The following is a 25,975-nucleotide window of genomic DNA, read 5'->3' as shown; positions in this document are numbered from 1 at the left end:
GTTTTATACTATGCGGCTGTTCAATTAGTTTATTTCTTTCTCTGTTCGCATGCTATACTGTTTAACGCACATTTAATAACAATAATTTCAAAGATCTTGACACGCTCGCTTTTAAAGTTTCAGCTGTAGTGAACATTTTCTACCAGTCATTCTCAGTCAACGGCTGATGAGTTAATAATGCAAACACCTTTATATATGTACATGAGATCTCTTAATTGTAATACGAACGAAAAAAAGCGAAAATTATGTAAAGGGTTGCAATCTTGTGTGTGGCTTAACACGTAACCTTGTAGTTTGATTATGTTTGCCAAATTGCAAACATGTTGAACAACGAAAATTAACATACGTATCATTTGCAATCGAAAACTTAACGAAAATGGAATGTGCGCTAATATGCGTGTCATATCTGATAAACTGTCCAAACTTAAAAAAGAATCCAACTAGAAAACATACCCATTACCCTAATCACCGTATACCAGGACAGCAAGCGCCTTTCAGCGCCCATTGACTTCTGACCCCGGTGCAGTCTTGTTGCAGGGAAATAAAACCCTCCACCATGCGATTACTAGCTGCTAACGAAATCTTTCTTAGGCTGTCGTGTAAGTGATAAAGGCACTCGTTTTCATATTAGTTGCGTTCATTTTCTTATTCTAACTAGTTCCTTTCATCAGAGAGCGTTTATATAATGAAACTAGCTGCATGTGTCTCTTATTACGGCTGCCTTATGCCTATATCGGTACAAAATGCCCATAAACGTGTAATAATAGAAAACCTATCTTAAATATTGGTGGCTAACAAAATATGCTAAAGCAATCACGGAGCAGCTGACTGAGTGGATAGTTCCTATGTGTGATAAACGATTTCTGTTATATTTCCTCGGTATTGCACGGAAGGCTTAAATTTTCCATTCCTTTAAAAATTTAACTACGCGATTTAGTTCATTCAACCAACCCTTCAGATCGCCCTGCGTGTCCGCAGCTAACAGGTAGCACGTTACATTGTTAAGGGTTCTTCCACCGTCACCCGGGGATATTGGTCGAAGGTGTCCCCGATCGGCACTGCAACTAGCAGGCTCTTCGACCGAGCTTGGACTCGTCGGACGTCCGCTGCTTCGGAAGCTGCCAATGCCACTGCTGTTACAACTCGCACCGGCAGCAGCGACACGGGAAGAGAAAATCTCCACTCTGACCGTACGGGGCCGTGAACAGATCGAACGATCAGCCAGCTCTATACGCTCGTTAATACATTTTACCAGATCGATGTACAAAATTGGTTGCTAGAAATACATTTGAAATGAATAAATAAATAGGAATATGATGGAAATAAATAGCAATTCATAAAGAATATATGAAAGGACTTGCATTACATCGTACATACCTTTTCTTGGCACTCTTGCGGGTAGTTCCAAAACTCGAGCATAAACCCATTCATCTGGCACCAGCGTCGACTCCAGGTGATTCCTTCATTACCGTCCACCTTCTCACCGACGTCGAGGAAACCACTTATATCGGAACCATTGAAGCGAACCTCGCTGCGAACGCTCATTCCGATTGTACCGACCATATTTGAGGTGTATGCCATCGAATCGAGTGTAAGATACTTGAAATCTTCCGCTATAAACACCACGCCCTGGTCATCCTGTCGGCAGATGACGGGTTGGAAGTGTCCCGACGTTGAGTAACGGGAATTGCCGGCCGCTAATAATACTTCGTCACCGGTCTCAAGCATTGTGGACATCTGTGTGGTTTGATTCGTGCAAGCAGTTGCGTACGTTGCATCGAAAGTCTTTTCTTCTCCGGAAGTATCTTCTCCCTCTATTCCATTTGCCGTAAGCAGCACGAAGGAAGTTAGCGTTAGGTAGCCTTGCGATTTGAAGCGCGAAAACTCATTGTCAAAATCAAACGTTTTCGGAGAGTTCGAGCGAAACGACAACATCCGACCGGCTTCTCGCAGTTTCTTAGATGGCGACGGACAACTCAGGGGTTTTTTAGTATCCTGCATGAAAACAGTAAAAATATTAGCGTTATATCTTACATCATATTTACATTAAATACACATACCTTCTCCAGATGGTATCGACTTTCAAAGCTGTAATTCTTCACGTTTTTGCGCAGCTGCAATACAAACACCTCTACCTTAATTTCGTAATTGGCGTCTAAATTTTTGAACTGTATGGGACAATCGCGGAAATACACCCGTCCATCGGTATGGCGTTCTTTGGCGATCGTTGCTTTCACCTCGTGCTTGTATGTGCATACCACAACGTAGAAATAATTGAACATTGCATCTCGTACCGCAGTTTCCTTTAGTGGAAAATCAAAGTTATTTAGTGTAACCGTTCCAACACGCTTCCCTTCGGCCAGTGTCATCCCATTGGTTAGGTAATCGATCTTATTCAGCTCATTCCTTACTGCCGTCTCCTTTTGTGTAGCAACCAGCAGCAACCGCTCTGCTTCGATTAGCTCTGGCGAACATTCGAACTCGCGCGTGCTGCGACAGATGGCGACGGCTTGCTTAAGCTGTTTCCGAGCGTCACTTTGTCTGATTATTTGTTGCATTAGGTCATTCATGTGCTGAGTGCTCAGCTCTGTCATAGAGCTACCCGTCACAATGCTGTTGCTGCCCTGCGTGAACGATTGGTACATATCGTCACTTTCGATATCGCTCTCCTGTTTGCGACGATCTGATGTACGTCCACCCTGTTTATGGCCAATAGTGTTTGCATGTGTCTCCCGCATGGTATGCCTACGTGGAGAGCTAGTTGTAGAAGAAGGTGATTTACTGCTGGATCTGTCCTCCAGCAAATAGTTCGCGATGCGCTGTCGTTCGTGTTTGATAAACGTTCTACTCTTGCGAAAAGACGATCTTAGTTTTTCCTTCAGATTGCGCATAACGGCGGTACCGGAGGTAGACATTTTAGCGCTCGATGGAGAACTGGTGATAGGGGACAGGTTGCCAGTAGACAAACTGTCATCTGGAGCGTGACTGATCAGTTCCGAAACATCCACCGTATCGATGGTTAAATTTTTGCCCGCTGGTTGACAGAACGCTCGTGAAACGGGCGGAGCCAGATCAACGGTATCGTACCCAATGTTATCGAGCTCATTGCCCATTGACGAAGAAGCGATGGTCTCGGAGTCAAGGGTTCCAATATCCGACAGTGTTATATTGTCGTGCAGCGAATGTACTAGTTCTTCTATCTCTCTATCATCATATTTTCGCAATGAATCGATCTGTGGTAAAAAAAATATGTGTAATGCACTAGCGTGCCTTTTTATAACTACCTTCTCTTCTCCAGTTACTTACCTCACCATCCGTATCGAAACAACCGAGAGGAGCGGCGCCATTCCCGTTGACCTTAACTTGCACCGATTTGTGTGCCTTTAATACGATCAAATTTTGTCCCACTCCAGTACCACTTGCAATGCCAGCTTTTACATTTTTCCCACCCATGTTTTCCTCAACAATAATGTCCTTTTCGAACGAAAATAGATCTTCCAGTTCACCTTTGTACCGCCCTTTAGAACCGATTGCTGACGTTGTTGCGGGAGGATTCTGCTGCAAATGTTCGTTTTCCTTGCGGAATGCTAACCGATCTTCAACCCGTTCCCGTACAATCAGCGGTTCTTCTATGATTGACGTCTCTTCCGGTAACGATTCCAGTGAGGATTCGTCTTCCCTACTTTCTTCTTCCTGTAAAATCGAAATATCACTGTCATCAGTTGAATGTTGATGTTGTTGCGGTAGAGTACGATTGTGATCTGAAGACGTGTTCCCAGTAAACAAGGACCGCCGTATAGAGCTGCCAGTAGTACTTTCGGTTGCATTAAACGATCTGTTACTTCTACCACGGCTACCTCGACCGTTTGCAACATCACTAGTAGTTCTGTGTCGCGGAGTATATAAATTGTTTGATAATGCTGTGTTGTATAACGAATTTTCCCGTTCCTCGATATCAATCATATCCACAGCACGTGCCTCCATATGTGGCGACATCGTGACACGTCTATTGTTCGGTTTCGTTTGGCTTTTGCTAGTATTGTTCTGAGGCTTACTGACCGGGGTTGATGTAACCGTCGGATCTGCAACGCTTACCGATGCATGCATATTTGTAAGCGAACGCGCTCTTACCAACCTTCCTGACGACCGTGCCGATTTGCCTTCAACCATGGCGTACAGGATGTTTGGATTGTTGTTTACCATTAAGTACCGCTTGTTCGTATCACTACTTATAAACTCGTTGAGAACCATTTTGTTACCCTTGGGTGAAATTTCTTGATAAATGGGTTCTTCGTGCTCACCGTGCACATCCACCGGAACGAGTGATCGGCCTACCTTAGCCTGCTGAAGGGACTCTCGTCCGATTACTGGGTGATGAAGGGTCCGATCCACTTCATCTTCAGCTATTTTGCGTCGTATATTACTAAGAAAGTCCCCCATATTAGCCACATTATCCAGATTCAGATCGTCATACGATTGAAATTCTCCCTGTACATGGCTTTCGTTGTCCGTTGAACGACTATCGAGCGCTGTCGAAGATTGAGACGCAAAGCGAAATATCCTTTTTGGGGATATTTTCAAATTGCGAAGTGTCTTTAGGAACTTTATCTCAGACAGTTGTTTCCCGGTCTTTCGGGGAGATGCTTCAGTGTCGGAATGCTCCACGGGTGAATTGTTTAGCCGTTGCTCTTGTTCAACCGTCGCAAAATTGAGGCTACGTGCCGATTTACGATTAACCTCTTCGCCGCTTTTGCGCCGCCTGTCATCAACGTTTGCAGCACGTTGATTTTCTTTATTTCCATCTTTAGAAGATGTTAAACCTGCATGAGAAGTGGGTTGCTGACGAGTAGCACAATAGTTGATTGGTACTACTTCTTCTTCGCGATCACCGTCTGCTTGTCCTGACCCACACGTTTTACACCTCAAGTGAACCGGTGTGTAACCTAAGTGTTTGTGGTGTAGATTATTCTTCTTCTTCACGGAACTATGGCGATTGATATTTGGGTCGCGATCAGAAGGGTTAGAAGAGGGCGAAGAATTACTTACGACATTCTGTTTCTTCGGTGTTTCAAACCTCTTTATAGCCCATATTTTCTTTTTCGATGCTTCAAACAGCGTACGTGTGCGTTTCAATAATGCTGCCTTACGAAATGTTCGCCGTTTTTCAACCTTTCCCCCGCCACAAGCACTTGCATTGGTGCGAGATGTAGTACCTGTGGTTGCAGCCGCTGATGCTGGACAGCAAGCTTTTTTCGGTACTTCGACGGAACCCTGACCTTTCGAAATTGGTTTTCTTCGCGGTTCATGGTTCGTTCGCCTGGCATCGTCTAAAAAATTTTCCTGTTGTTGCCGACGCTGTTCAAATATGCCACCCGTTGTTCTCCGGCGTCGATCCACGCCCGGAAGCTTTCGTTGCGCTACCGGAGCATGATGTCGTTCCTCGCTCAGAAATTCTTCAATTCTTCTGCGGGTTTCAATGCGACTAGTAACGGCGCTCTTGCGATGGGGTGTACTCTTTACATTCGATTCCCGTACGAATCGTTCAAAATCCGTTGATGTTGAGTGACGGCGGGACGGTGTTCTTGTGCCATCGACAGTGTCTATTTCAAGCTTAGGACCCAACGGCTCTCCGTCAGGTCTGTACTTATTTTTTCCTTTCGATGATGTCGATTGTTGGGGTGCTGGTTTAGAATTACCCGTCTTGATCAACTGTTTGCGACCCTCGTCTTCCGAATAGTTCAGCATGCTGTAAATCTGTGCAGGAATTGCCTCATTCTTCCCAGTACTTGGTGGTACAGTCCATCCTATCTGATGAGTTCTTGCTTTTGTTTGGTCTCGTTTCCAACCAATTTCACGACCGTAAGGATCACTGCCTTCGACATCCTTTGCAGTAGGACAGGAAGGTGCTGAATGTGCGGCCGATCGCTTGGGAGAGTTAGCAAAAGTTCGAGGAGGCTTCTTCGGTCCACTCATCTGTTGTGAAGAGCTGGTAGACGCATCCGACGTATCCAACATTCTATGCGCTCCAACTCCAACTCCCTGCAGCTTTTTCAAACGCTTCATCATCAATCGTCCAACAGTTTTGCCCGAATAGCGTGGTTTTCCCTCCAGTTTACCCACTGACATAACGGAATCAAACGATTCTTCTCCCGGTGATGTAATTTCACACACTACAGAGTCACTAAAGCATTCTTCTGCGGTTCGTCGCGTTGGTGACGGCGAAGAGACATTTTCCTCCTCTGTCATCATGGGTCGCGTAGGGCGATTGTTACCGTAGAGTCGATCAAAGTGAATCGTGGAGTCGAGTATTTCGTTACAGAAATTGTCATCCATTATACGCTGCTGCCGCTGGAGATTCGATTTGTCGTGGCACTTCTTGGTCGTAATATTGCTGTGAGATTTCCATCTTTTCTCACGCTTTTCATCGGCACTTTTTTCATCGTGCGGAGAATGTCTTTTCAATTCCTCGGCCGAATCAGCACTTCGCCGGGCACCGTTCGATTTTTGCATGTCCCGTATCTGAGCTTTGCTCAACGTGATGGTCGACGTGACTTCGCTATGATCCTCCGATAGCTCTTGCACGATTTGGATCATCGGTTGCTCTCCGTCCAATTCATCACTACACTCCACACTTGATGCGTGCACAATCGAAGAACGTTTTTTCTGTTCCGGCGGTGTGACTGGTTGGGAGCAAGCTTGCTCGTAGAAGGAAAGCGTTGACTCGTGAAGATCATCACAGTCGTGATACTCTTCGTCATCGGGTGTACGACAAGACCAATTGTTAGTTAACGGACCACGATGTTCTTCAGGCATACAATCCGCCGTACTTTCACTACCAGCATCTTCCAGTAACACTTCGTTAATCTTCTTTTCAGATTCATTCGATATCAACTCATCAGTCATTAGTTGCTCCTGTTCCAGATCCATCAATTCATCCGCTACATCCTCAGCCGCAGCTAGAACGTGTCGTTCTGCAGTATGCTGTCTAATTGCTTTGTCACCTTTGAGCGATTTTCGGTGATTTTCAGTTACCGTCGGCGGTGGTGATGAAACCATGATATCCACAATTTTTCCCCCGACTTCCTTCTCCGCACACGTAGCTTTGCTTGTCCTTAGAGGATTAGTATCACATCGGTAGTTAATGTTAATGGTAATCATCGTATTATGGCCCGCCAAATCTTCCTGCTGTTGTTGTTGCTGGCTAGCCGGCATTGCCAGATCGAACCGATCAATACTGGCAATATCTCGGCTTCCTTCGCTAAACGCAGAACTGGTGCGTACACTCTGTCTACCACCATCGCCACATACGCTGCTTCCACTCGTTACGCTAGCACTTTCAAAATCGCTCGTCTCCGCATCACCAACCGAGGACATCTCGGGATGCGCTAGTTCCATACACAATTCCACCGTATCACCACCCACTGTGGGTGGCGATGTCCTGACGGGCCGTGACACTTTGCCCTTTTTCTGTTCGAACTGCTGTACCATCATTTTCACTTTGCTGGTGCATGTGATACCTTCTTCTCCGCTAAGATTATTGTTCCAGTCCTTTGAAAATAGTGCTTCCAGTTCGTCATCTAATGACCCATACTCATTGGAGGGAGACGCTACGCCACATCTTTCGAGATGAAGATCCTCTTGCGATACCACTTCCTTTCCGGACGAACTGATATCTGTCGACGCTTCCGCAATATTTACCTTATCGTGGATCGGCACTCGAGCGTTTACTGCTGACGTCTCGAATGATCTTTCCTTAAGTCCTTTGCTTTGATTATCGGATAGCGTGGAATAACCCGTAATGGAAGAACCGTCGAGACCAGCGTGTTCATCTAAAATAAGAATAATTTTTAAACATCATTAGCATAACTGGTTTTAAATAAACTATTAAAGTAAAATATATAATTATATTATGATAGTTTTATGTTGTAAAAACTTTATAAATATGTAGGAAAAATACAGTATTATAACACAAAAAAACAAAAAAACAAAAAAAAAAAAAAACAACATTCTGTTTCAATATTTAGACACAAAGAGACATTTTTCCAATCTAAACGACATTGTTACCCCTGGTAAACATGGTAATAAAAGAAATCAAGTGATGAACAAAGTAGTACCTAACCTACCGGATCTGATCTCATCTGTCTCTCTATTAGTTACAACTGAAAAGGGTGTTCCGCAAGGGTGTAGATCTAGCCGTTTGTGAACGCCTAATCCCCCCATCCGTAGCACAAATGCAGTACGCATATGAAGGCCGGTATTGCCTTAATTGAAACCCATTCAATTTGGGCATATCATTGCACAAGTTGTTCCCATCTCCGCAAGTGATCGTATTCGATGCAGTAGTGAGGGTTACACACACGAAGAAAACTATGGATGAAGATGCTGGTGCAGCTTTGTTCTGTACGGCAGTAACGCAAGATTGATGTACCACCCATATGTGGGACTCAGTCGAACGCTACTGGAATCTTCATAGAACCAATCGCTTAGAAAACACTTGGAAAAGCAAGTACGAACACCAGACGTCGACGACGACCATAATCCATGTGTGCTCGAGTCTCATCTCGTTTGTCCCTTAGCTTACACCAGATGTACAAATAAGTGCACACTCAATGGCCAAGTGATCAACTTCTCGTTTTTTTATCGAGACACCAAGCTACAACTTACAAGGCAAACACACTCCAACACGCGTTTGCAGCCACATTCGAGGAGAGCTAAAAATGGGTGGGATGGCATAACGCCTCGTCAAAAAGATTCAAACTGATTTTTTCCCCCTTCATCAATTGCATCGAACTGTGTTTGTATTTGGTGTGCGCTGTGTTGCATGCTGCAGGGCTGCTTGTACGTTTCTCGATAAAATGAGTAGGAAGTGATCTGGAGGGCGGAACTGGTTTCCTTTTTCTGGAAGAAATCTTCAATGCAGTACTGTAAGGCTTCCATTAATGCAAAACGGAATAAGATCAGCATACCATCTGGAATGTAATTAACCGTTCAGACGCGTTACCGTTGAATTCAAATTATTTTCAAAATTTTAAAACAAAATTGAATTAAGAAATGTACGTTAAGGACTATCATTTAAAAGCCAATGTGTGTGAGAGGGAAACCATAGGAGTAAATTAAAAATATGATCTTAATGATGATTAGACACAGTTCTGGAGTCTTGGCTGTAGCTTTTTTAAGCAGACCAAAGCTTTTAATAAATAACCCATCATTCATGTGCTTAAAAAATAAGATAAAATTTTGCAAAAATAAAAACTGATAACATCCATTGTTATATGTTCAAGTGTGTTCAGACAATTTGCAATAAAGTGGCTGTCATAAGAAAGCGCACTTAATGATAATGTCGCCTCCAACTCCCCTTAATATCTGTTCACCAGTTCTCTTGCCATCGACGACGATGATGGACGAACATTGCTTGCCCTGCATGCACTTTTTTACCGAGACTGTCCACTGTGGCGCAACCAGTTTCTTTGATACATTCCCTCGCGCCATTTACTGTTTTGTCGTTGGAAGCCTACAGTTTATCTTCTGCTTTGCCCATCCATTCCAATGTGTCTGTATCTCCACGCTTTGACACATTACCATCTTTATTACCATCTCTCCTTGTACGACCCGGTCTCCACCGGAGCTCCCCTAGTTGGCAAACAACAGTATTCATCTCCGAGGAACATATCTTGCATGTTACCTTTTTTGCAAGCCCCAGCCGAGTGCTGTCCACTGCATGTATCTTCTTCCGATATGAGGTCAACAGTTTTGTTTAATGTTTCGCTGTTTCTCCTTTGCAAGTCCAGCCAATCAACATTTTCAGGACGCTTTCGCACGTCGGACGTTGGAGTGAAGCAATCTTACCATATAAACAACATCGCTATCGTTCCTCTTTTTCCTTTTATAGATGTTTCTCGGCATGCAGTAACTGATTTACGACGAGTTCGCGATCGATTCGACCGGCCTGGACACCAGAACGAGAAAGAGGATCGCGAAAAAAGTTGGTCGAAATTGGCAAACCAACGAAATGTCAATGACCACGCATTCAAATTCAAAATATTCTTTCCCTAACCGAAAAGGATCCAGAAGCGTTGGTGCGAGATCATCGGTCGGTACGCCAGAGCTCCTAATGGTGAAACAGGTTTCGCGTTTTCATACAAGAAAATCCTGTTTCTTAATGCCCATCGAACGCTATCAGCAGCGTGTAACAGGTGAATGTTCCTTTCCAATGATCTCTTCACCGCCGCCTGGAAGCCACAATGACAGTTTTCTCGTGGATCCCCCTACACAAGGATTTCTTGTCCTGTTTCCTTTTTCGCCACAAATCACGGAAGGGAATGCGCAAATAACTCGCAAGATGCACGCGCGATTTTTATGGCCATGCTCGGAATGTGTTCGCTGGACTGGGTTGAAAGAGATTGTTGACCTTTCTTGCTGAGCGACAGGTAGAACGAAAGGCAAACATAAGAAAAGAAATCATGCTTTCAGCATTATGTTAATGAACTTTTTGTTATGTTAAATTGTTGTTAGTTACTTCGCCATCTTAATCAAGAATCTAATTTTATAAAGTTTTATTAAAAGAAGTTTCATTTGACATATATTGATTATAGTAAGATATACATAGCTTGCTTGAAACATTAAAAGTTTGGCGCTTTATTTGGACACAAATTAATTCTTTCACAAATATTCTTTTAAATTAAAAAATAGAATTCCTTCAAAATTATACCGCAAAATAACAGTAACAGTAAGAGCAAAAACATGAACGCTAAGCAAATATCTAGCAAAAACAAAATATCTAGTGGTTGTTTTAATAATGTAATAAATACTTTATTGTATCTCAATAACGACCAAGAAATGTTATTGCCAGTTAAAATTCAAACCAAATCAATCTCACCTATACACCTATGGCGACTTCGCGCATAGGTTCCTTCGGTGGCCATTATCACACTTTCCAAAAACCCGACGGAACCGGCCCAACCGGACCACCTCCGATACGCGAGGATAGCGATGTGGCAAGCCGGCAACATATCAAGGACCGGTGTGCGGCGGGGACAATGAATTCTGTCCTTCTTCATCTTTTTCGCCAATGTGGGGACCTGCACAACTGTGCAACAACAAGCAAACTGGACAAACCAGAAACTCGTTATCTGCCGGACAAAAACCGGCAGCAATAATCGGCACAAAATGCAAAGATAAACAATGAAAGTTGTTGCCAGGTTCAAGAAGAAAAGATAAATAATGTGCTGGAAGAGAAATGTGAGTTCTCCGCGCATGATGACCCACCCCCTGGTGGTCACCGTGGTGGTATTGTACATCCAATGTTGTGCCGTACAAGTTCAAGCAAACCGGCTTTCCGCTAAGAACGTCACCAAGCACGCAATGCGTCGAAAAAGTAATGAGGAAGTAGCCGCAAAGCGAAAACCCTGCACAAGAGAAGGTTTGAAAGCGTTGTTACTTACATTTTTCCAGACGATTTTTATTCCATTTTGCACTCTTTCTCAACCACGTGATAAGTTACGATTTTGGTTGCGAAAAAGTCAATTAACTGCACGGTTAAATTTTATATCCGAATTAAAGTAGATGAAGAAAGCCGCTTTCGAGTTCTTTTATGAAATGGAGCTTAAAAGGAACGTGTCGAAACGAAGAAAGACTAGATTGGAACGAGTTTTATCGTTTATTTGCTGTGGTGTGATAAAACTGTACCAATTAGCACAAAACGCATCGAACGAAAAGAAAGCAAGAAAACCAAAACAGAGGCCTGAAATCTGGTGACTTCAATGCCGGCAAGGATGAACACAATCACGTTGGTAATCTTAACAGGGGTTCCCGTGTTTTTATCAGCTTGATCGATAAATCAATTTACCACCACTATTGCCGTTGCTGTTGCCAGTCATCTATCAGAGGATGATCGCGAATTAGGCGTCCTTTGTACCATCAGTTGGTGAAGGAATCAGGGATAGATGAGCAGCTTCATATCTTCTGTTTCGATATATGTAATATCCCAGAGCTCTTTTCCTTTCTTTTCACGAAATATGATCGAACTCAAAGTTTCGTTCCAGTTGGCAGAACAAGTGAAATTTCATCAAACGAATTTCTTCAAGGGGAAATCCGCCTCGCATAACATTTCTCGTGCAGTTTCGATCCAAAGTGAACAAAGGAGAAAACGATAAAGGCGTACAAAAAACAATCGCAAGCAAAATTGCGGCTATTATTATCTAATTATCACCAGCAGGTTAGAGCGGCTCTTGACGGCTTCTGAACCGCAGATATGGCCGACCAATTTGTAATTTAAGTAAGAAGAGAGAATGAACACCAATACCGGTAAATATAATCGATGCTTGTTGCGAGATTGATGATCGCCCATCCAGCCATAAGGCACTGCTGTATCTAATGGCAATATTTGATTATTACGTGAAAAGAGTGGAATAAAACTTCCGAGGTAATATAAAAATAGGAAGTTAACTGGAACAGCGTATTACAAATGATTTCACTTTACTTAATCAAGTTGCCGAAATTTCACTATTGAAACGATACCATCAACACTGAAAGAAGCATTGAATTGGGATCTTGGTCCAGAGTTCTGAAACGCTACTAAAAACTGAAGCTAGAAATTTGGGAGAGAATTTAGTCTTAGTGTATTGCCGAATCGACTATTGGAGCTGCCGAAAAAAGAAATCTGGAACCTTAGTTACACGATGAAACTTAATACTTTTCAAGACCTATGTTTTGACAGAATGAAGATTCAACGCAATACATATTGTACTGTGATAAAAAAACAACATATCAGCGGCACATCAAACGAAGCAGTAAGTAAAGAGATATAAAAAATGCTACCCAATTGGAGCAAAAATTTGGCACAACTAATTTCAACACACGATCATGTTCCACATCGGAACGAACTCGATTCCGGCAATTTCTTTTATGCCTCATTACATCCACGCAAGCTCAAAACTTTAGCGGGTTACTTCCGCTTTGAAAAGACCACTTGAGAAGAAAAGAAAGCCAAAGAAATCCAAACAAACGGTCCCGTGGATCGTAACCCAACTCAACAAAGTGTAATTAAAACCTCGCATTAGGCGAGCATCATTGCTCAAGCACCCAATTGAACCTGGTCCAAATATTTAGAACGGACACCCTCGGACACCTTAAGACCTTTGGCTCGCTGTATACGAAGGGCAAAAGTTTACGCATAATACACGATCCTCGGGTACTATATAAGGGCTCTTCATTGTCGGCATATCATCCGCTACGTTCAACTAACACACCCACTTCAATTTTTTTTTTCGTGGCTTCTGGTTTCTGTTTTACGCTTTGTTTTCGTTGCGGAAGACAAAATAATGTTTGGCCTAACGTGATGAAACAGGTACGGATTGTGGCATAGCAGATGTAAATTATTTCCCAAATACCCAAACACTGTAGCATCAGATTTCGATATAAGAGCATCAAAACTTACATAAACCACACCACTTCAATGCGAACGGGAGTCAAAAGATGAACTGAGACACGAAGTACGAGGTGTGCAAGGAGTTTGGGTTTTACAATGCCCATTAAATACAATGATACCTACTTCTTCACCGGTCGGCTTGCTTACTCTTCCGGCTATGTTAGCTCGATGCTCATGCTCTTGTTGTGGCTATCCGATCCGATCGGGCGATAAAAAAATGCCTCAGACGCCAGAGCCAGTGTTCACCCATTCGCGGGCATTGCGGCACGTCTGCTTTTCGTCGATCAAACACCAGACAGCCCATGTAGAAAACTACCGTACCATACCGGGGAATTGTGCCAAAGGCGGAAGTGAAGAAAATACGCTCTCAAGTGGGCACAGTATAGAACGCACCCCGGTCAGACAGAGGGCTTCTTGCCACACATCTCACGCATTCTCAATAAAATAGAATATTTCCCCCGGCCGGAAGTGGAACGAGCGGGAAAGCGAACACGAAAGGGAAATGATAAGGTTTCGCTGGATTGCAGTCTCGAACGGGGCGTCAAAACAACGCATTCTATTGTGAAATGGGTAGCAATACCACTCGACAGCATGAGAGGAAGAGTTGTTCTTTTAAAGTGGATGTGTTTTTGGGATTCAAGTTTTTGAATATTTCAATTGCTCCGGTACTTCAAGTGCAAACCATTGAAATAGATGCGGAAGTGCAGCAGGTAGTTCCTATTACATTATAATTACTGCAGGTTTAAGGAAACACGACGGTTCTTAAACCATCCTTCTTCCAGGTCAATAGCATCTTCCAATAAAATACGTCATAATTATAGTTTAATTTTCTTCTCAAGGTTTTTTTTTGGTATCAATCTATCACTAGAAACAAGGTCTCCAAATTTATTTAATGTATGGCTCCTAATTTATCACAAAAATTGAGCCATTCCACCACCGTAGAAAGGACCTTTCAACTGGCGTGTTCTATTTTTCTTCCAGCGTGAAATTCAGAATTAATTGATCATCTAGCCGAAAGCGGTCCGTCAGCAAGAAAACAAGGGTCCAAAGCATCCCGACAGACTGTCATTGTCATACTGTCATACTTGAACTGTCCCATACTTGGTACTCGATTAATTAATGACCATTTGTCTCCTTTAACCAAACATATTCGCCCCACGGTTTTTTAGAATGCTGAAGGTCTTTCAAAAACCTTTCAACAAAGATCGCTATAAAAACCAACCCTGCTATCAAGGACACGTACCGTGCGAAGTTTAACCCCTCGCAAGAACATTAAACAATCGCTAAGAAAGAACAGAAAAAGCCGGTGCCGCCACGGTACTGAAAAAGAAACATAAATAAACCCGCATTTTCCAACCAAGTCCCCTTTGATGTGGACTGAAGAGCGTGGAACAAGAGACAAGGGAAAACGGAGCATATAAAGCATCTCCGGGCTACCAACCTGTCCTGATGACGTTACTGAAAAAGGAATTGTTTCTTGAATTCCTTTTAAGGAGAGGACAACGTGACCAAAACAGGTCCATCAACGGACGACGTACCGTCTGCGTTTGTTAAATTGATTTACTAAAACAAACTTTGCGAGCAACGTGAGTTTTCTCTCGAACCTGCACAAGTCCAAATACTACTGGTTGCTGTTTACCGGTTCGAGGCTTTCGCGATGCGTGGGAAGAACCATATCCAGCACCAGCAACGAACATGATTGGCTGCACGATCGTTCAAAAGCTGAAGTCACGGAGGCTCGCCGTCGTGATTATTGTGTGTCTTTCATATCACACCGTAGAATCCACCGATACGTCACAGACATGGTTCGACATGCTGAGACTGAGACAAATCCCACGCTTGTTTTGGTGCGCTAAAGGAAGCCTCCCTGAGGCGACATTAGGTGTCTGGCAGGTCATATCGCTTTGTGAACGGCGAGACGGTTCGGCGCTTGATATCTTCGTCGGGCTTCACGGGCTTTCTGAAGGATTCTTATCTTCACACGAACCACTTATGGATCCGATGACATAAGACGGGCTACCATTTCGTTTTGAGGTGCGGCAAGGTGGATAAAAAACGATTAGAATAATTTTTGATTCCCACCGGTGCTAACACAGTATAACAAATTGATTTTCTCGTTCTCGAGCTGCGATACATTTTAGCGGAGTTGTTGAGATAGGTCAGAAACCAATTTTTTATGTTTATTGATCGTGAATGGATTGATTGCTTTCACATGGAATTTCCGTTGCTGGAATGTACATTTCAATATGAAAAATTCTATCACATTATAGCATTTATGAAGGATTTATGTTATCTTTGTTCCACATAATTTATCCCAGCTTTACATGCACAGTAAAAAAAGTCAACATCAGCTCTACTTGCAACGTGCACTTTACTTCAAACACGTGTACCATTACCGTAAAGAAAAGCTCGTGTTTGCTGGTCAGTTATCAAATATCGGGCGAATGGAGGAAAACATGTTCTTAAATAAATATAACAAACACCGTGACCATGCATCAGCGTGATCGGAGTATTTATTTTACGTCTGCTTTCCCCTCCGATATGTAACAGGTTCGAAACGAACTTGTGTTTGCTCCACACGATATTATCTTACGTTGTAAACACATCCGGAACCAATGCACCCTAACGCAGATCAACGATATGGAACCGCTTGCCAGCAATACCGCGCTTTGACACTAATAATCTAGACAAGCAAAACGTAAGACGGATCCGAAACGTAGGTACACGTGAAAAACGTACATCCGTAACGGTTAGCCGTATGAGATCGAACAGATCCAGTGCAGCGGCTGAGTTGTTTGAAATAGAGAAATGAAATTGGAGCACCAAACTTATCTTCCCAAACAACTTAGGGGTTGGAAAACCGCATGGTGGTTGATAATCTAGCGTGTGTTTTCAGTTACGGTTAGCTTCTACTTCAAATACCGCATCTGGACATACGCACCGCTTCATGCCATTATCAACAAATGTCGGGTGAAGGCTCAAACCAAACCAAAGGTCACGTGATACTAGTGGCGCAAGGCAGAGGCCGTTAGAATTGATTAAGCACACAGAAGTGTTGAGCCAAATCATTACCTAGTCCGGCGCCTAATGTCGCGGTGCATACGGCCCAGTATTTACAAGTAACGAACTTTACTGTCGTGACACCGTCGGGGGGCAAAGACAGTAAGACGTATTCCGTCGGGTTATGCATCTGTTATCACCGGTAGAGCTATGCTGGAGCCTTTAGTATTTGTAATGGCCCCAAGGGTTTGTGAACACGCGCTATTTGGACGTGGCGTGTTCGAGAGCTTGGGCCACGCAGCACCTGACTTGGGACCGGTTTGGCGTGTGCCAACCAGCTCTCAGTGCTATTAAAACATATTAAGCTCCGTGAATTTTGCTCGAAGTAAAACTACAGTTATGGCCTAAAATATAAAACAAACATAAAATGTTAGTTTGGTGCTCCGAAAGAGCTATGTTTTTAATTTAGCATCATGTAAAATTTTACTTAACGCAAGGTAGCATAGCAGCAAAAATAATGAAGAATTACCTCAATTTTTCCACAAACACAGCAATAATTACAGCTGGAAGATCATATTTCTTCCAACCACCCGTTTCAACGACCTCAATTTAGAAACCAGTGTGGTTTGGAGCAACAACTGGTCATATTCACGGAAGCTGTTTTGCGGAGACAATGAGCTGCCCATTTGCGCAGTATGATGGCCATGATTGGCTGCTCCTAGGTGCCCCACCAGCATCCACCTGACTAGCCACTTCTCTTAGCTCCATTATTTCTATGTGTCATTATGAGTTAGATACTCGAGCCGGCCGGATTGTTGCGACTATGTGTAATTACACAGGCCAACGAGGTCCTTCGTCTGGCGAAGTGCTGACACTGCAACGCTACTCTCGCTAGAGAGAATATACAAACACGAAATAGCAAAAACACAAAAAACAAGACCGCTACAACGTGTCGATTTGAATATATGCAAAAGCCCAGGGCACTACTTTGTCTCATTTTTTCTTCTTTGCACCATTCGTAACCGAGATATGTCGTCCAGCCCAGCCGCGTTCGAAAGCCAACCTTGAGGTTCCGCTGCTTTCTCGAAATTATGTGCGCGAAAATTACATATGCATGTGCGACGATGCTGGAGATGACGTTGGCCGGAATTTAAAGTCTGAACCAGTCGAGAATATGACGACAACCGTCTAGAGCGTGATTCGACGCGGCTAAGAAATAAGGTGTAAAGAAAACAAAACCACGTTAACCACGAATTCGTTCCACTGCCAGCGTGGGGACGCCAGCGGAACACGTATCAAAAGGGAATCTACAATATCAACACGTGCCTTGTTGTTTCAATCCTACCACAACCAACTCTTGCCGGGTCGAAACAGTTGGGGGGTTAGTGCATTAAACAAGTTTTAACTTTGTATAGTAATGCGTAAGGCAATAGTGGTTTTGTGGTTACATTAATGTCTTAACACAAACAGTCGTCAATAGAATTTGTTGCTCCATTTCTCAGTTGAGACCAACTGTAACCACAGCACTGACATCAAATAGTTCAATTAAACAATAGTAGTGATAAGAAAACACAAACAAATCATTCTTATTGTTCGTGATCTCTTCTTTAGTTGATTAAATTGGAAGAAAAATAGATGAAGCATAAAATCAGTGCTAAGCACTTAAAATATCAACACAGACACAAAAAGCCACCACATTTTAAATGCTGAATTGGCCATCGAATTGAGGAACAAAAAAAATGAGAAAGATGCATTCAACCTTGAAATTGGAATCAATTGCTTCAGTTTTGGGTTACGCATGCAGAAAACATACACCCAGCTAGGGGCATCTTCGTTCTCTGTCATTGCTTGGCGGTTAACTGATGTTTTCAACGTTGTTCCTTCTCTGTCGTTCCTTTCCAAGGGCCTCTGCCACTACGAAGACCATATGTCCATCGAGCAGGCGTAGAATTTTACAGTAAACGAAAAACAACTCCCAATTGTGCATCGTAAATGAAATACTGCACTGATGTGTCCGAACAGAACACCCAGAAGCTAATCGGAAGCGAAAGAACGACTCACGAAACGAAGTCAAACGAGGACTAAAAAAAACCCACACTAAAATGATAAGAAGATTTAAGCCGAACGTGCATGGTCGCATCCTAGGCATTATACGGCATTTTACTTACCGGTATCAAATTTGAGATTGTTGAACAGCAGTGACCGATGAACGGTGTCGAGCGTGTCTAGTATAGCCGGGTTCTGTAGGAAGCGATCACGATCCACGATAGAATCTGCAGTGTTGGAGATGGCGGTGCCGGGAATAGGTTTTCTGTTTTCATGGAATTCGCTCGAGTACTTGCTGCTTGTCTGTTCCGCCAGGATTCAGCACCACGGCGACAACAGCACAGAGAACCGCCGATGTAAAAACATAAAATAAAAAGAGGAGAACATGATATAAAGAAGTGAATAAAGTTCATCTTAAGCGTTGGAACCATAGCGATCGAGGACGAGCAATGTGCGTGGTTACGGGTATGGAATAAAACCGGATTTTATTCGCAGTACGAGGCCGAATGCGTTTGCAGAACTTGCTCGTAATCAAAGAAAACGGATTACATTACGGAGTTTACACGGCTTTTCGGAAGACTTAATAGAAACACGCTTAAAATTCTACTAAACACAACACATAGTTGTGGTACAGATTGTAAAAGTCTGTGATGCCTACTGCGATGCATACAAAATTCCTTCTTCCTGGCCACGAAATGGGCAATGTTTACTTTGCTCTCAAACCGGCCATATTCTTACTTTTCTCTGCTCATTGTCCTTCGCATAACCCTACCACAATACCGGTCAACCGTGAAGCAAGCGATCCGACTTTTAACTAACAGTGCTAGAATCCTAAAAGGATTACATTTTCTACGGCCACCGGGGCATTGGAACGCTTTGTAGGACAATACTTACGATTTTTTTGACTTTCTGCCGAAGATATCCAGCCATGAAGAACTAGTTGTATAGTGATTGTATGCGGAATAGATGTTGGACACAATTCACACACGACTGTACAGAAAATCACACAAGGGACACTTTTACAGTTGTCACCCAGTAGTTCCTGGCGAACTCGTATTGGGTTATTCTACAAGGTTATGGAAAAGATGACGAGACAAACATTCAGCATCAACTGCTAACAGGACAATCACAACACAACTACTACAGGAACACAGCCACAACACCACAGGAAATAAAACTACTTCCGTACGATCAAATCGTGTTTTACACACACTTTTTTTCAAGAACGTTTTACTTTGTTTAATCTCCACAGTTCACTTTGATGCTTGATATTTTAAAGCACCATCGAAAGCAGGCCCGGAATAGTTTAACCGGTATCCGTCACACTGACTGATCGCGCTACTTCCAAGAATCAGAGACCTTTAAAGCGCAAAGAATGGGCCACCGGTGTTAAAAGGCACATTTCGATTGCTCCACAAAGTACCGCAAACACCGCGATTCAACGCGAAAGAAACAGAAGGTCCAACGAATGGCCTCCAAAGCTGCGCGCGCGCGTTTTTCTTCTGACAGCAGCCGCTACTTCGGCACAACCTTTCACGGCTACGGTTCGGTTAGGTTTGAATAGAAAGCTACCGGGAACGTGCCCCCCTATACGAGATGTGCGAGCGTGTTGGTGACATGCGAGGCCGGATCAAAACAGGTGGTCCTTGCCGTTGCAGTACCAAAACAAAATGAAGTTTAAAGGGACATGGACACTTATTTCTGCATTTCTGAGAGTCAATTTTCCTTAAAAAGTTAACTTTTCCTAAATAACGGCTCCTAATCAAAACCTCAAAGGGCACGTATGGCCATAACAAAGCGTTGGTTGTGTTTCTACACTGAGCACTGCTATTTTTCTTGAATCCTTCCACTTTCACACGGATATCACATGAGAATCTTACGCTGGATAGTATTTGGAATGTGTTTCTCCACTTCGCAGATTAAATTTAATGATTGCAAGCGATTTTTTGGGCCGATTTGCTTGCTTTTTCACGGTACAGCCGCACCAAACTTGTCCGTTGGTGATATGAAGTTTTGAGTTGAGGATTTCCAGTCAGCTGTCATTCCGATGAACGCCAGCGCATTGACAATTGCCGCATTCCGATATTTTTGGTTGTTTTTGGGGTTCTACTTTTTACGGAATGTGTCTTAAATTGTAGAAACAATTTCGTCATTTAAAATATTTCGTAATATAAAATTATTTCAGGATTAAATTTCCACAAAAAGCTACAAATCGTTTCATTTAAAAACGTGTACAATTTGTGTGATGCTACTGTTTGGCAACGCTGCCGCGCATGACGTCTCCGTTTGTTGACGTCTGACGTGCAATAGGGAAAGGAGCAAAACTTTTCGATACAATAGGAAAAATAACGCAAGTAATTAATCACAAACCTGAATTGGTGGCAGGATTTATCATACTTTCACGCTCTCTTTTAGCAACAACACCATGGAAGATGAATTCGAATCGTATGATCCTACATTGCAGAACATAATCGATCAAACGTCGCTCAAATGGGTGTTTGTGGGTGGTAAGGGAGGTGTCGGTAAAACAACATGCAGCTGCAGTCTGGCCGTCCAGCTGGCACAGAAACGTGAATCCGTACTCATTATCTCGACCGATCCGGCGCACAACATTTCCGATGCGTTTGATCAGAAGTTTACCAAGGTACCGACGAAGGTGAACGGATTTGACAATCTATTCGCGATGGAGATCGATCCGAACGTGGGCATCAGTGAGCTTCCGGATGAGTATTTCGAGGATGACGCATCACCGCTAAACGTCGGGAAAGGAATGCTGCAGGAGGTGATCGGTACGCTCCCTGGTATCGATGAGGCGATGAGCTACGCGGAAGTTATGAAGTATGTACTATGTTAGCGGTCCTGCAGGAACATACGCTAAAGAGATACTTTCACGTTGCAGGTTGGTAAAAGCGATGAACTTTTCGGTGGTTGTGTTTGACACTGCACCAACCGGCCACACGCTTCGATTGCTTTCATTCCCGCAAGTCGTCGAGAAGGGATTGGGCAAGCTGCTGCGATTAAAGATGAAGCTTGCACCGATCATTTCGCAAATGGGTTCTCTTTTCGGTGTGCAGGATTTCAATGGCGATACTATTGCCAACAAGCTGGAAGAGATGCTCAGTATCATCCAGCAGGTGAACGAGCAATTTCACAACCCGGTAAGTACCTTTCGTGCCTTTTCGCTTGTTTGTTTGCTCTAATTATGACCCTTTACCCAAAAAAGCAACAAACGACGTTCGTGTGTGTCTGCATTGCCGAGTTTTTGTCCCTCTACGAAACGGAACGACTCGTACAGGAGCTAACCAAGTGCGGTATCGACACGCACAATATCATCGTCAATCAGTTGATGTTCCAAAAGAAGGGTCAACAACCGTGCAGCATGTGTTCGGCGCGGTGCAAAGTACAGGAAAAATATCTCGATCAAATTGCCGACCTGTACGAGGATTTTCACGTGGTTCGATTACCATTACTGGACGAGGAGGTGCGGGGTGTGGAGAAGGTTAAAAAGTTTTCGCGCAACCTACTAGTCCCGTACTCTCCCGATGCTCCTCCACCGCAGGAGTAAGTAGGCGTATCTCTCTTTTGAGGTCGTTTCCCTGGGTTCTACATAATTGGGTTTGCAAATGGCACTACATTTTGTCGGGTATAGTTTTGTAAATGCTGCAATTGATAAATTATATTTACCGCCCCATTGCTCAGCACTGGCAATCGCTGCAATGCGCGTGAAGATGATCCTAAATGTTTCTTTTTATTTTATGTTTCTTTCCCAAGTAAATATCGGTAGTAATAAAAAAATAAATTTTGCAACACACAAATCGATCATATTACATTTCAAATTGCCGAATCACTTTGTGTGTGTGTATCGATGAGCCTCTTTCACGCTTTTACGACACGACACCAAGCTGTTTGCCCACTTCAATAAATGCTGCCACCGCACGATCGATTTCTTCCTCCGAGTGTGCTGCCGAAAGTTGCACTCGAATACGAGCCTTTCCCTTCGGTACGACCGGATAACTAAATCCTATCACGTAAATGCCACGCTTCAGCATCTCATCCGCAAATGTCGAAGCTAGTCGAGCATCGCCCAGCATCACCGGGCTTATCGGATGGTCCATACCGGAGATAGTAAAACCCGCGTTAGTCATTGCTTCCCGGAAGCGACGCGTATTGCTCTGCACCTTTGCCGTCAGCTCGCTCGATTCCATCAGCATGTCAATCACTTTCGATGCGCTGGCCACAACAGGCGGTGGTAGCGAGTTGGAGAACAAATACGGTCGGGACTTTTGACGCAGCAGATCGATCAGCTCACGTGGACCCGTCGTGTAACCACCGGCAGCACCACCGAGCGCTTTCCCAAGCGTGGAGTTGATGATATCGCACCGACCGAGCATCCCGTAGAACTCCTCCGTTCCGCGTCCGGTACGACCAAAGAACCCGGTCGCATGACAATCGTCCACAAAAGTCACCGCACCGTACCGGTCGGCCAGTTCGAAAATCTCCGGCAACGGAGCTACATTGCCATCCATCGAGAACACACCGTCCGTCACGATCATCTTGATACGTGCGTCCGTCGTACGCAGCTTCTCTTCCAGATCGGCCATGTTGCGGTGCAAGTAGCGGGCCTTCTTCGCCTTGCACAATCGAATTCCGTCGATGATGGACGCATGGTTAAGTTCGTCCGAAAAGACAGCGTCTTCTGGCGTCAGTACTGCCTCAAAGATACCCGCATTTGCATCGAAACAGGATGCGTAAAGGATCGTGTCTTCGCGCTGATGAAACGTCGACAACTTAGTCTCCAGCTGCTTGTGAATGTCCTGCGTGCCACAGATGAAACGGACCGAACTCAAACCGGCACCGTACTCATCGAGTGCTTTCTTGCCATAGTTAATAACGTCGTTGTTTGCCTTAGGGGATAGAAAAGATTGAGAAAATCAGTTGCAGGGTGGGAACACCTGTTGAGGCTACTTACCGATAAGCCGAGGTAGTTATTGGCACAAAAGTTAAGAATCTTGCCACTGCTTCCCGCCACACCGATGACAGTTGCCTGCGGGGTCGTTATGATACGCTCACTTTTGTACGTTCCAGCTTCGCGGATATCGTCCAGCTGGTGTTGAATGACCTGCCGTAGCCTTTGGTTTCCGGCCGTAGCAGTACTATAGAAGACGGGATATACTGAAATAAATGTAACAACATGCCTATCAATTTGCTGGAAGTTGACTAAACAAAATTTGCGTTTAGGCCACCGCTTTGCCATGAACTTCCCTAATGGCGAGGAAATCAGTTAGGGTGAGATATTTTCTACGTAAAACTAGTACCGAGACATTCTAGAGTTAGTAATTGCTTTCACAATGCCCCAAAAAGAGCAAAGCCACCACCGTCAGCTGATGCTTGTAAGTTCAAATTGTCTTTTGCGCAATCTCTTGGGTTTTGTTGGGTGGAAAGTATTTTACTTCCACTTGGGACGACTCTGACGCACGCCAGTCTCACCCCCCAAAAAAGGGTCATCTATCGCGCATTTGTGTCCTTGAACGTGTGAAGGATGTGCGAACGGCACACATGTCAATCAGGGTGGTCACCCTCGATGGAAATAAGAGAAGATCGATGGTTAGTAAAAATAGATTTCCCGCCGGCCGCAACTCGTTGTGCATGGAATTGAGATGTATTGCTCTCAGCACATATAGCATAATTGGTTCATATTAACGTTATACATCGTATTTATTCTTTATCGTAAAAACACAATTTTTTTGCACAAACTAAACGTCTCGCTGTTAACCAAACGTACAAAAAAATACGCCGCACACGCAAAAACCGGTTACGCCCAAGCCAGTGCATAAAATGCATCGTCTTCTTACCCTTGCTGTGACTGCTGCACTGCTGCAACAAGTTGCGTGTAAACTGCATCGTTGCCATGCTGGTTGAATATCGCACCGTAGAGGAATGGATGGATGGAGGTTCGCAAACTACACAATGACACAAATTTGCAAACCCGGTACAAGTGGCGTTTCAAGGATGTGTGTAGATCGCTGCTCTATGGAAGGCAGAATAGTGCCAATTCAGTTCGAAGTACGATCACGTTTCACTTTCAACAGGAGGAGTGTATGAAGGGGAGGTTTGCACGCACGGTTTGTGTCGTTTTTTGCAACAATGTAACGACGTATTAGTTTGAAGGCCACACGAACTCACAACGGTTCACTCCGGTCAACGAAAGCGAACGCAACTTGGCATGTACAATTTCGTTTGATTAGTCCGGCGAAATTGGATCAATTGGAAGCTCTCGGAGAAGAAGCATAAGCCAGCTGCAACGATGCGGTGTGGCAGGAACGGTGAAACCAATTATGCGACCCGATACGCGTTATACGACCCGTCCGTGCTGGTTGAAGCGCAAACAACCACTACCTCGGCTCGGCCTGTAGGTTTCCGCACAAGCGTGTGCGCAAGCAAAGTTGGTGCAGTTTGGACGTTGGGCATATATTTTAACAATTTCTAACTGGCCATGCCGCTAATATCGCAGCGAGAGCATGGCAATTTTGTAGAACCAAGAGAGCGAGAGATGTTAGACGCACAAAAAGGATCATCGCGGAGAGCGCATGGGGGATCGCCTAGCAACACACGCGCGTGTACCGGTCGTCATGGATGTTTGTCGGGCGCCCTTCTGGTTCGCCCCACATCGTTGCCATAAGCGAATGCAAAAGGGAAGCAAGCATTCAGAGACAGCAACGATCATTGAGCATAAGACATACCAGAATATGCTCTTTATTTGTCGCACCCTTCTCTTATACTTACGATTCTATTCTGCCCGCATTATTGATTGATCAATAATATGCTTTACTGTCACTCATATAAAATTAAGTAAATTGTTAGTAAAAGGAACGAAAAATGCTTTAAATTCGAAAGGATTTATTAGGGAGCAATTCAATCTGCTGGAATATCTGTCCTAGCTGAACCATTAGTTTTGTTTTTGTGATGACTTTATAAAGACTGGTTTTGTTTGTTGTTTTCCCACTGCGTCGCTTTTTATCATATCATTTTGGTTTGTTCATCATTTGACCGTTTGTGTGACCGTGAGTGTGTGTATATACGTATTTTGCTCATGTTTGGCATTATAACTATTGAAGTTTCAATTTATTTGTTTCGTCTCCTTCCTGAACTGATATCTGATCGTTTGTATTGAATAAACCAAATTTAACCCGCATCACTAAGCGTACGTAATAAACCGGCAAGAAGGATAGAACCATCTATGCACACGCATATGTTTGAGTCGTTTTTTTGCAATTGTTTTCTTCCCTTGATGTAACGCAAATACGGTACACAAAAAGCAACCTTAAACGAACTAATATCAGTAGAAAATGAAATTAAGTACATACAGCTACCGGGAGTGTTCCTACGGTACACTAAAAAACATTATTTTCTATTGTTTTTCTCTTGCTCTTATCTCTCTGTAGGATAAAAATGCAACTTATGCCTTTCCCGTACATCTGTCCTCCTCCCCCACGCATACCGATT

General features: G+C 43.7%; 3 protein-coding genes across 3 annotated transcripts; 1 reads left to right on the top strand and 2 right to left on the bottom strand.

Annotated features, from left to right (window-relative positions):
* Nucleotide 1: 1 nt before the first annotated feature.
* Nucleotides 2–19,991, bottom strand: LOC128305295 (uncharacterized). Its single transcript, XM_053042678.1, has 6 exons — nt 19,367–19,991; nt 18,595–18,775; nt 3,307–7,829; nt 2,061–3,233; nt 1,378–1,995; nt 2–1,276 (listed from the first exon to the last, which is right to left on the bottom strand). The coding sequence occupies exons 1-6, from the start codon at nt 19,400–19,402 to the stop codon at nt 896–898; spliced, it is 6,912 nt and encodes a 2,303-aa protein (XP_052898638.1). The 5' UTR covers nt 19,403–19,991; the 3' UTR covers nt 2–895.
* A 736-nt stretch (nt 19,992–20,727) lies between these two features.
* On the top strand, nt 20,728–22,204 carry LOC128300252 (ATPase ASNA1 homolog). The gene is made up of 4 exons (XM_053036254.1): nt 20,728–20,826; nt 20,888–21,310; nt 21,372–21,630; nt 21,696–22,204. The coding sequence occupies exons 2-4, from the start codon at nt 20,898–20,900 to the stop codon at nt 22,035–22,037; spliced, it is 1,014 nt and encodes a 337-aa protein (XP_052892214.1). The 5' UTR covers nt 20,728–20,826; nt 20,888–20,897; the 3' UTR covers nt 22,038–22,204.
* Nucleotides 22,205–22,273: 69 nt separating this feature from the next.
* Nucleotides 22,274–24,855, bottom strand: LOC128300251 (2-amino-3-ketobutyrate coenzyme A ligase, mitochondrial). The gene is made up of 3 exons (XM_053036253.1): nt 24,325–24,855; nt 23,442–23,644; nt 22,274–23,376 (listed from the first exon to the last, which is right to left on the bottom strand). The coding sequence occupies exons 1-3, from the start codon at nt 24,380–24,382 to the stop codon at nt 22,357–22,359; spliced, it is 1,281 nt and encodes a 426-aa protein (XP_052892213.1). The 5' UTR covers nt 24,383–24,855; the 3' UTR covers nt 22,274–22,356.
* Between the last annotated feature and the right edge of the window lie 1,120 nt (nt 24,856–25,975).

This window comes from Anopheles moucheti, chromosome 3 (assembly GCF_943734755.1).
Source record: "Anopheles moucheti chromosome 3, idAnoMoucSN_F20_07, whole genome shotgun sequence".
Taxonomy (NCBI): domain Eukaryota; kingdom Metazoa; phylum Arthropoda; class Insecta; order Diptera; family Culicidae; genus Anopheles; species Anopheles moucheti.
This window is presented reverse-complemented; position numbering and strand designations above follow the sequence as displayed.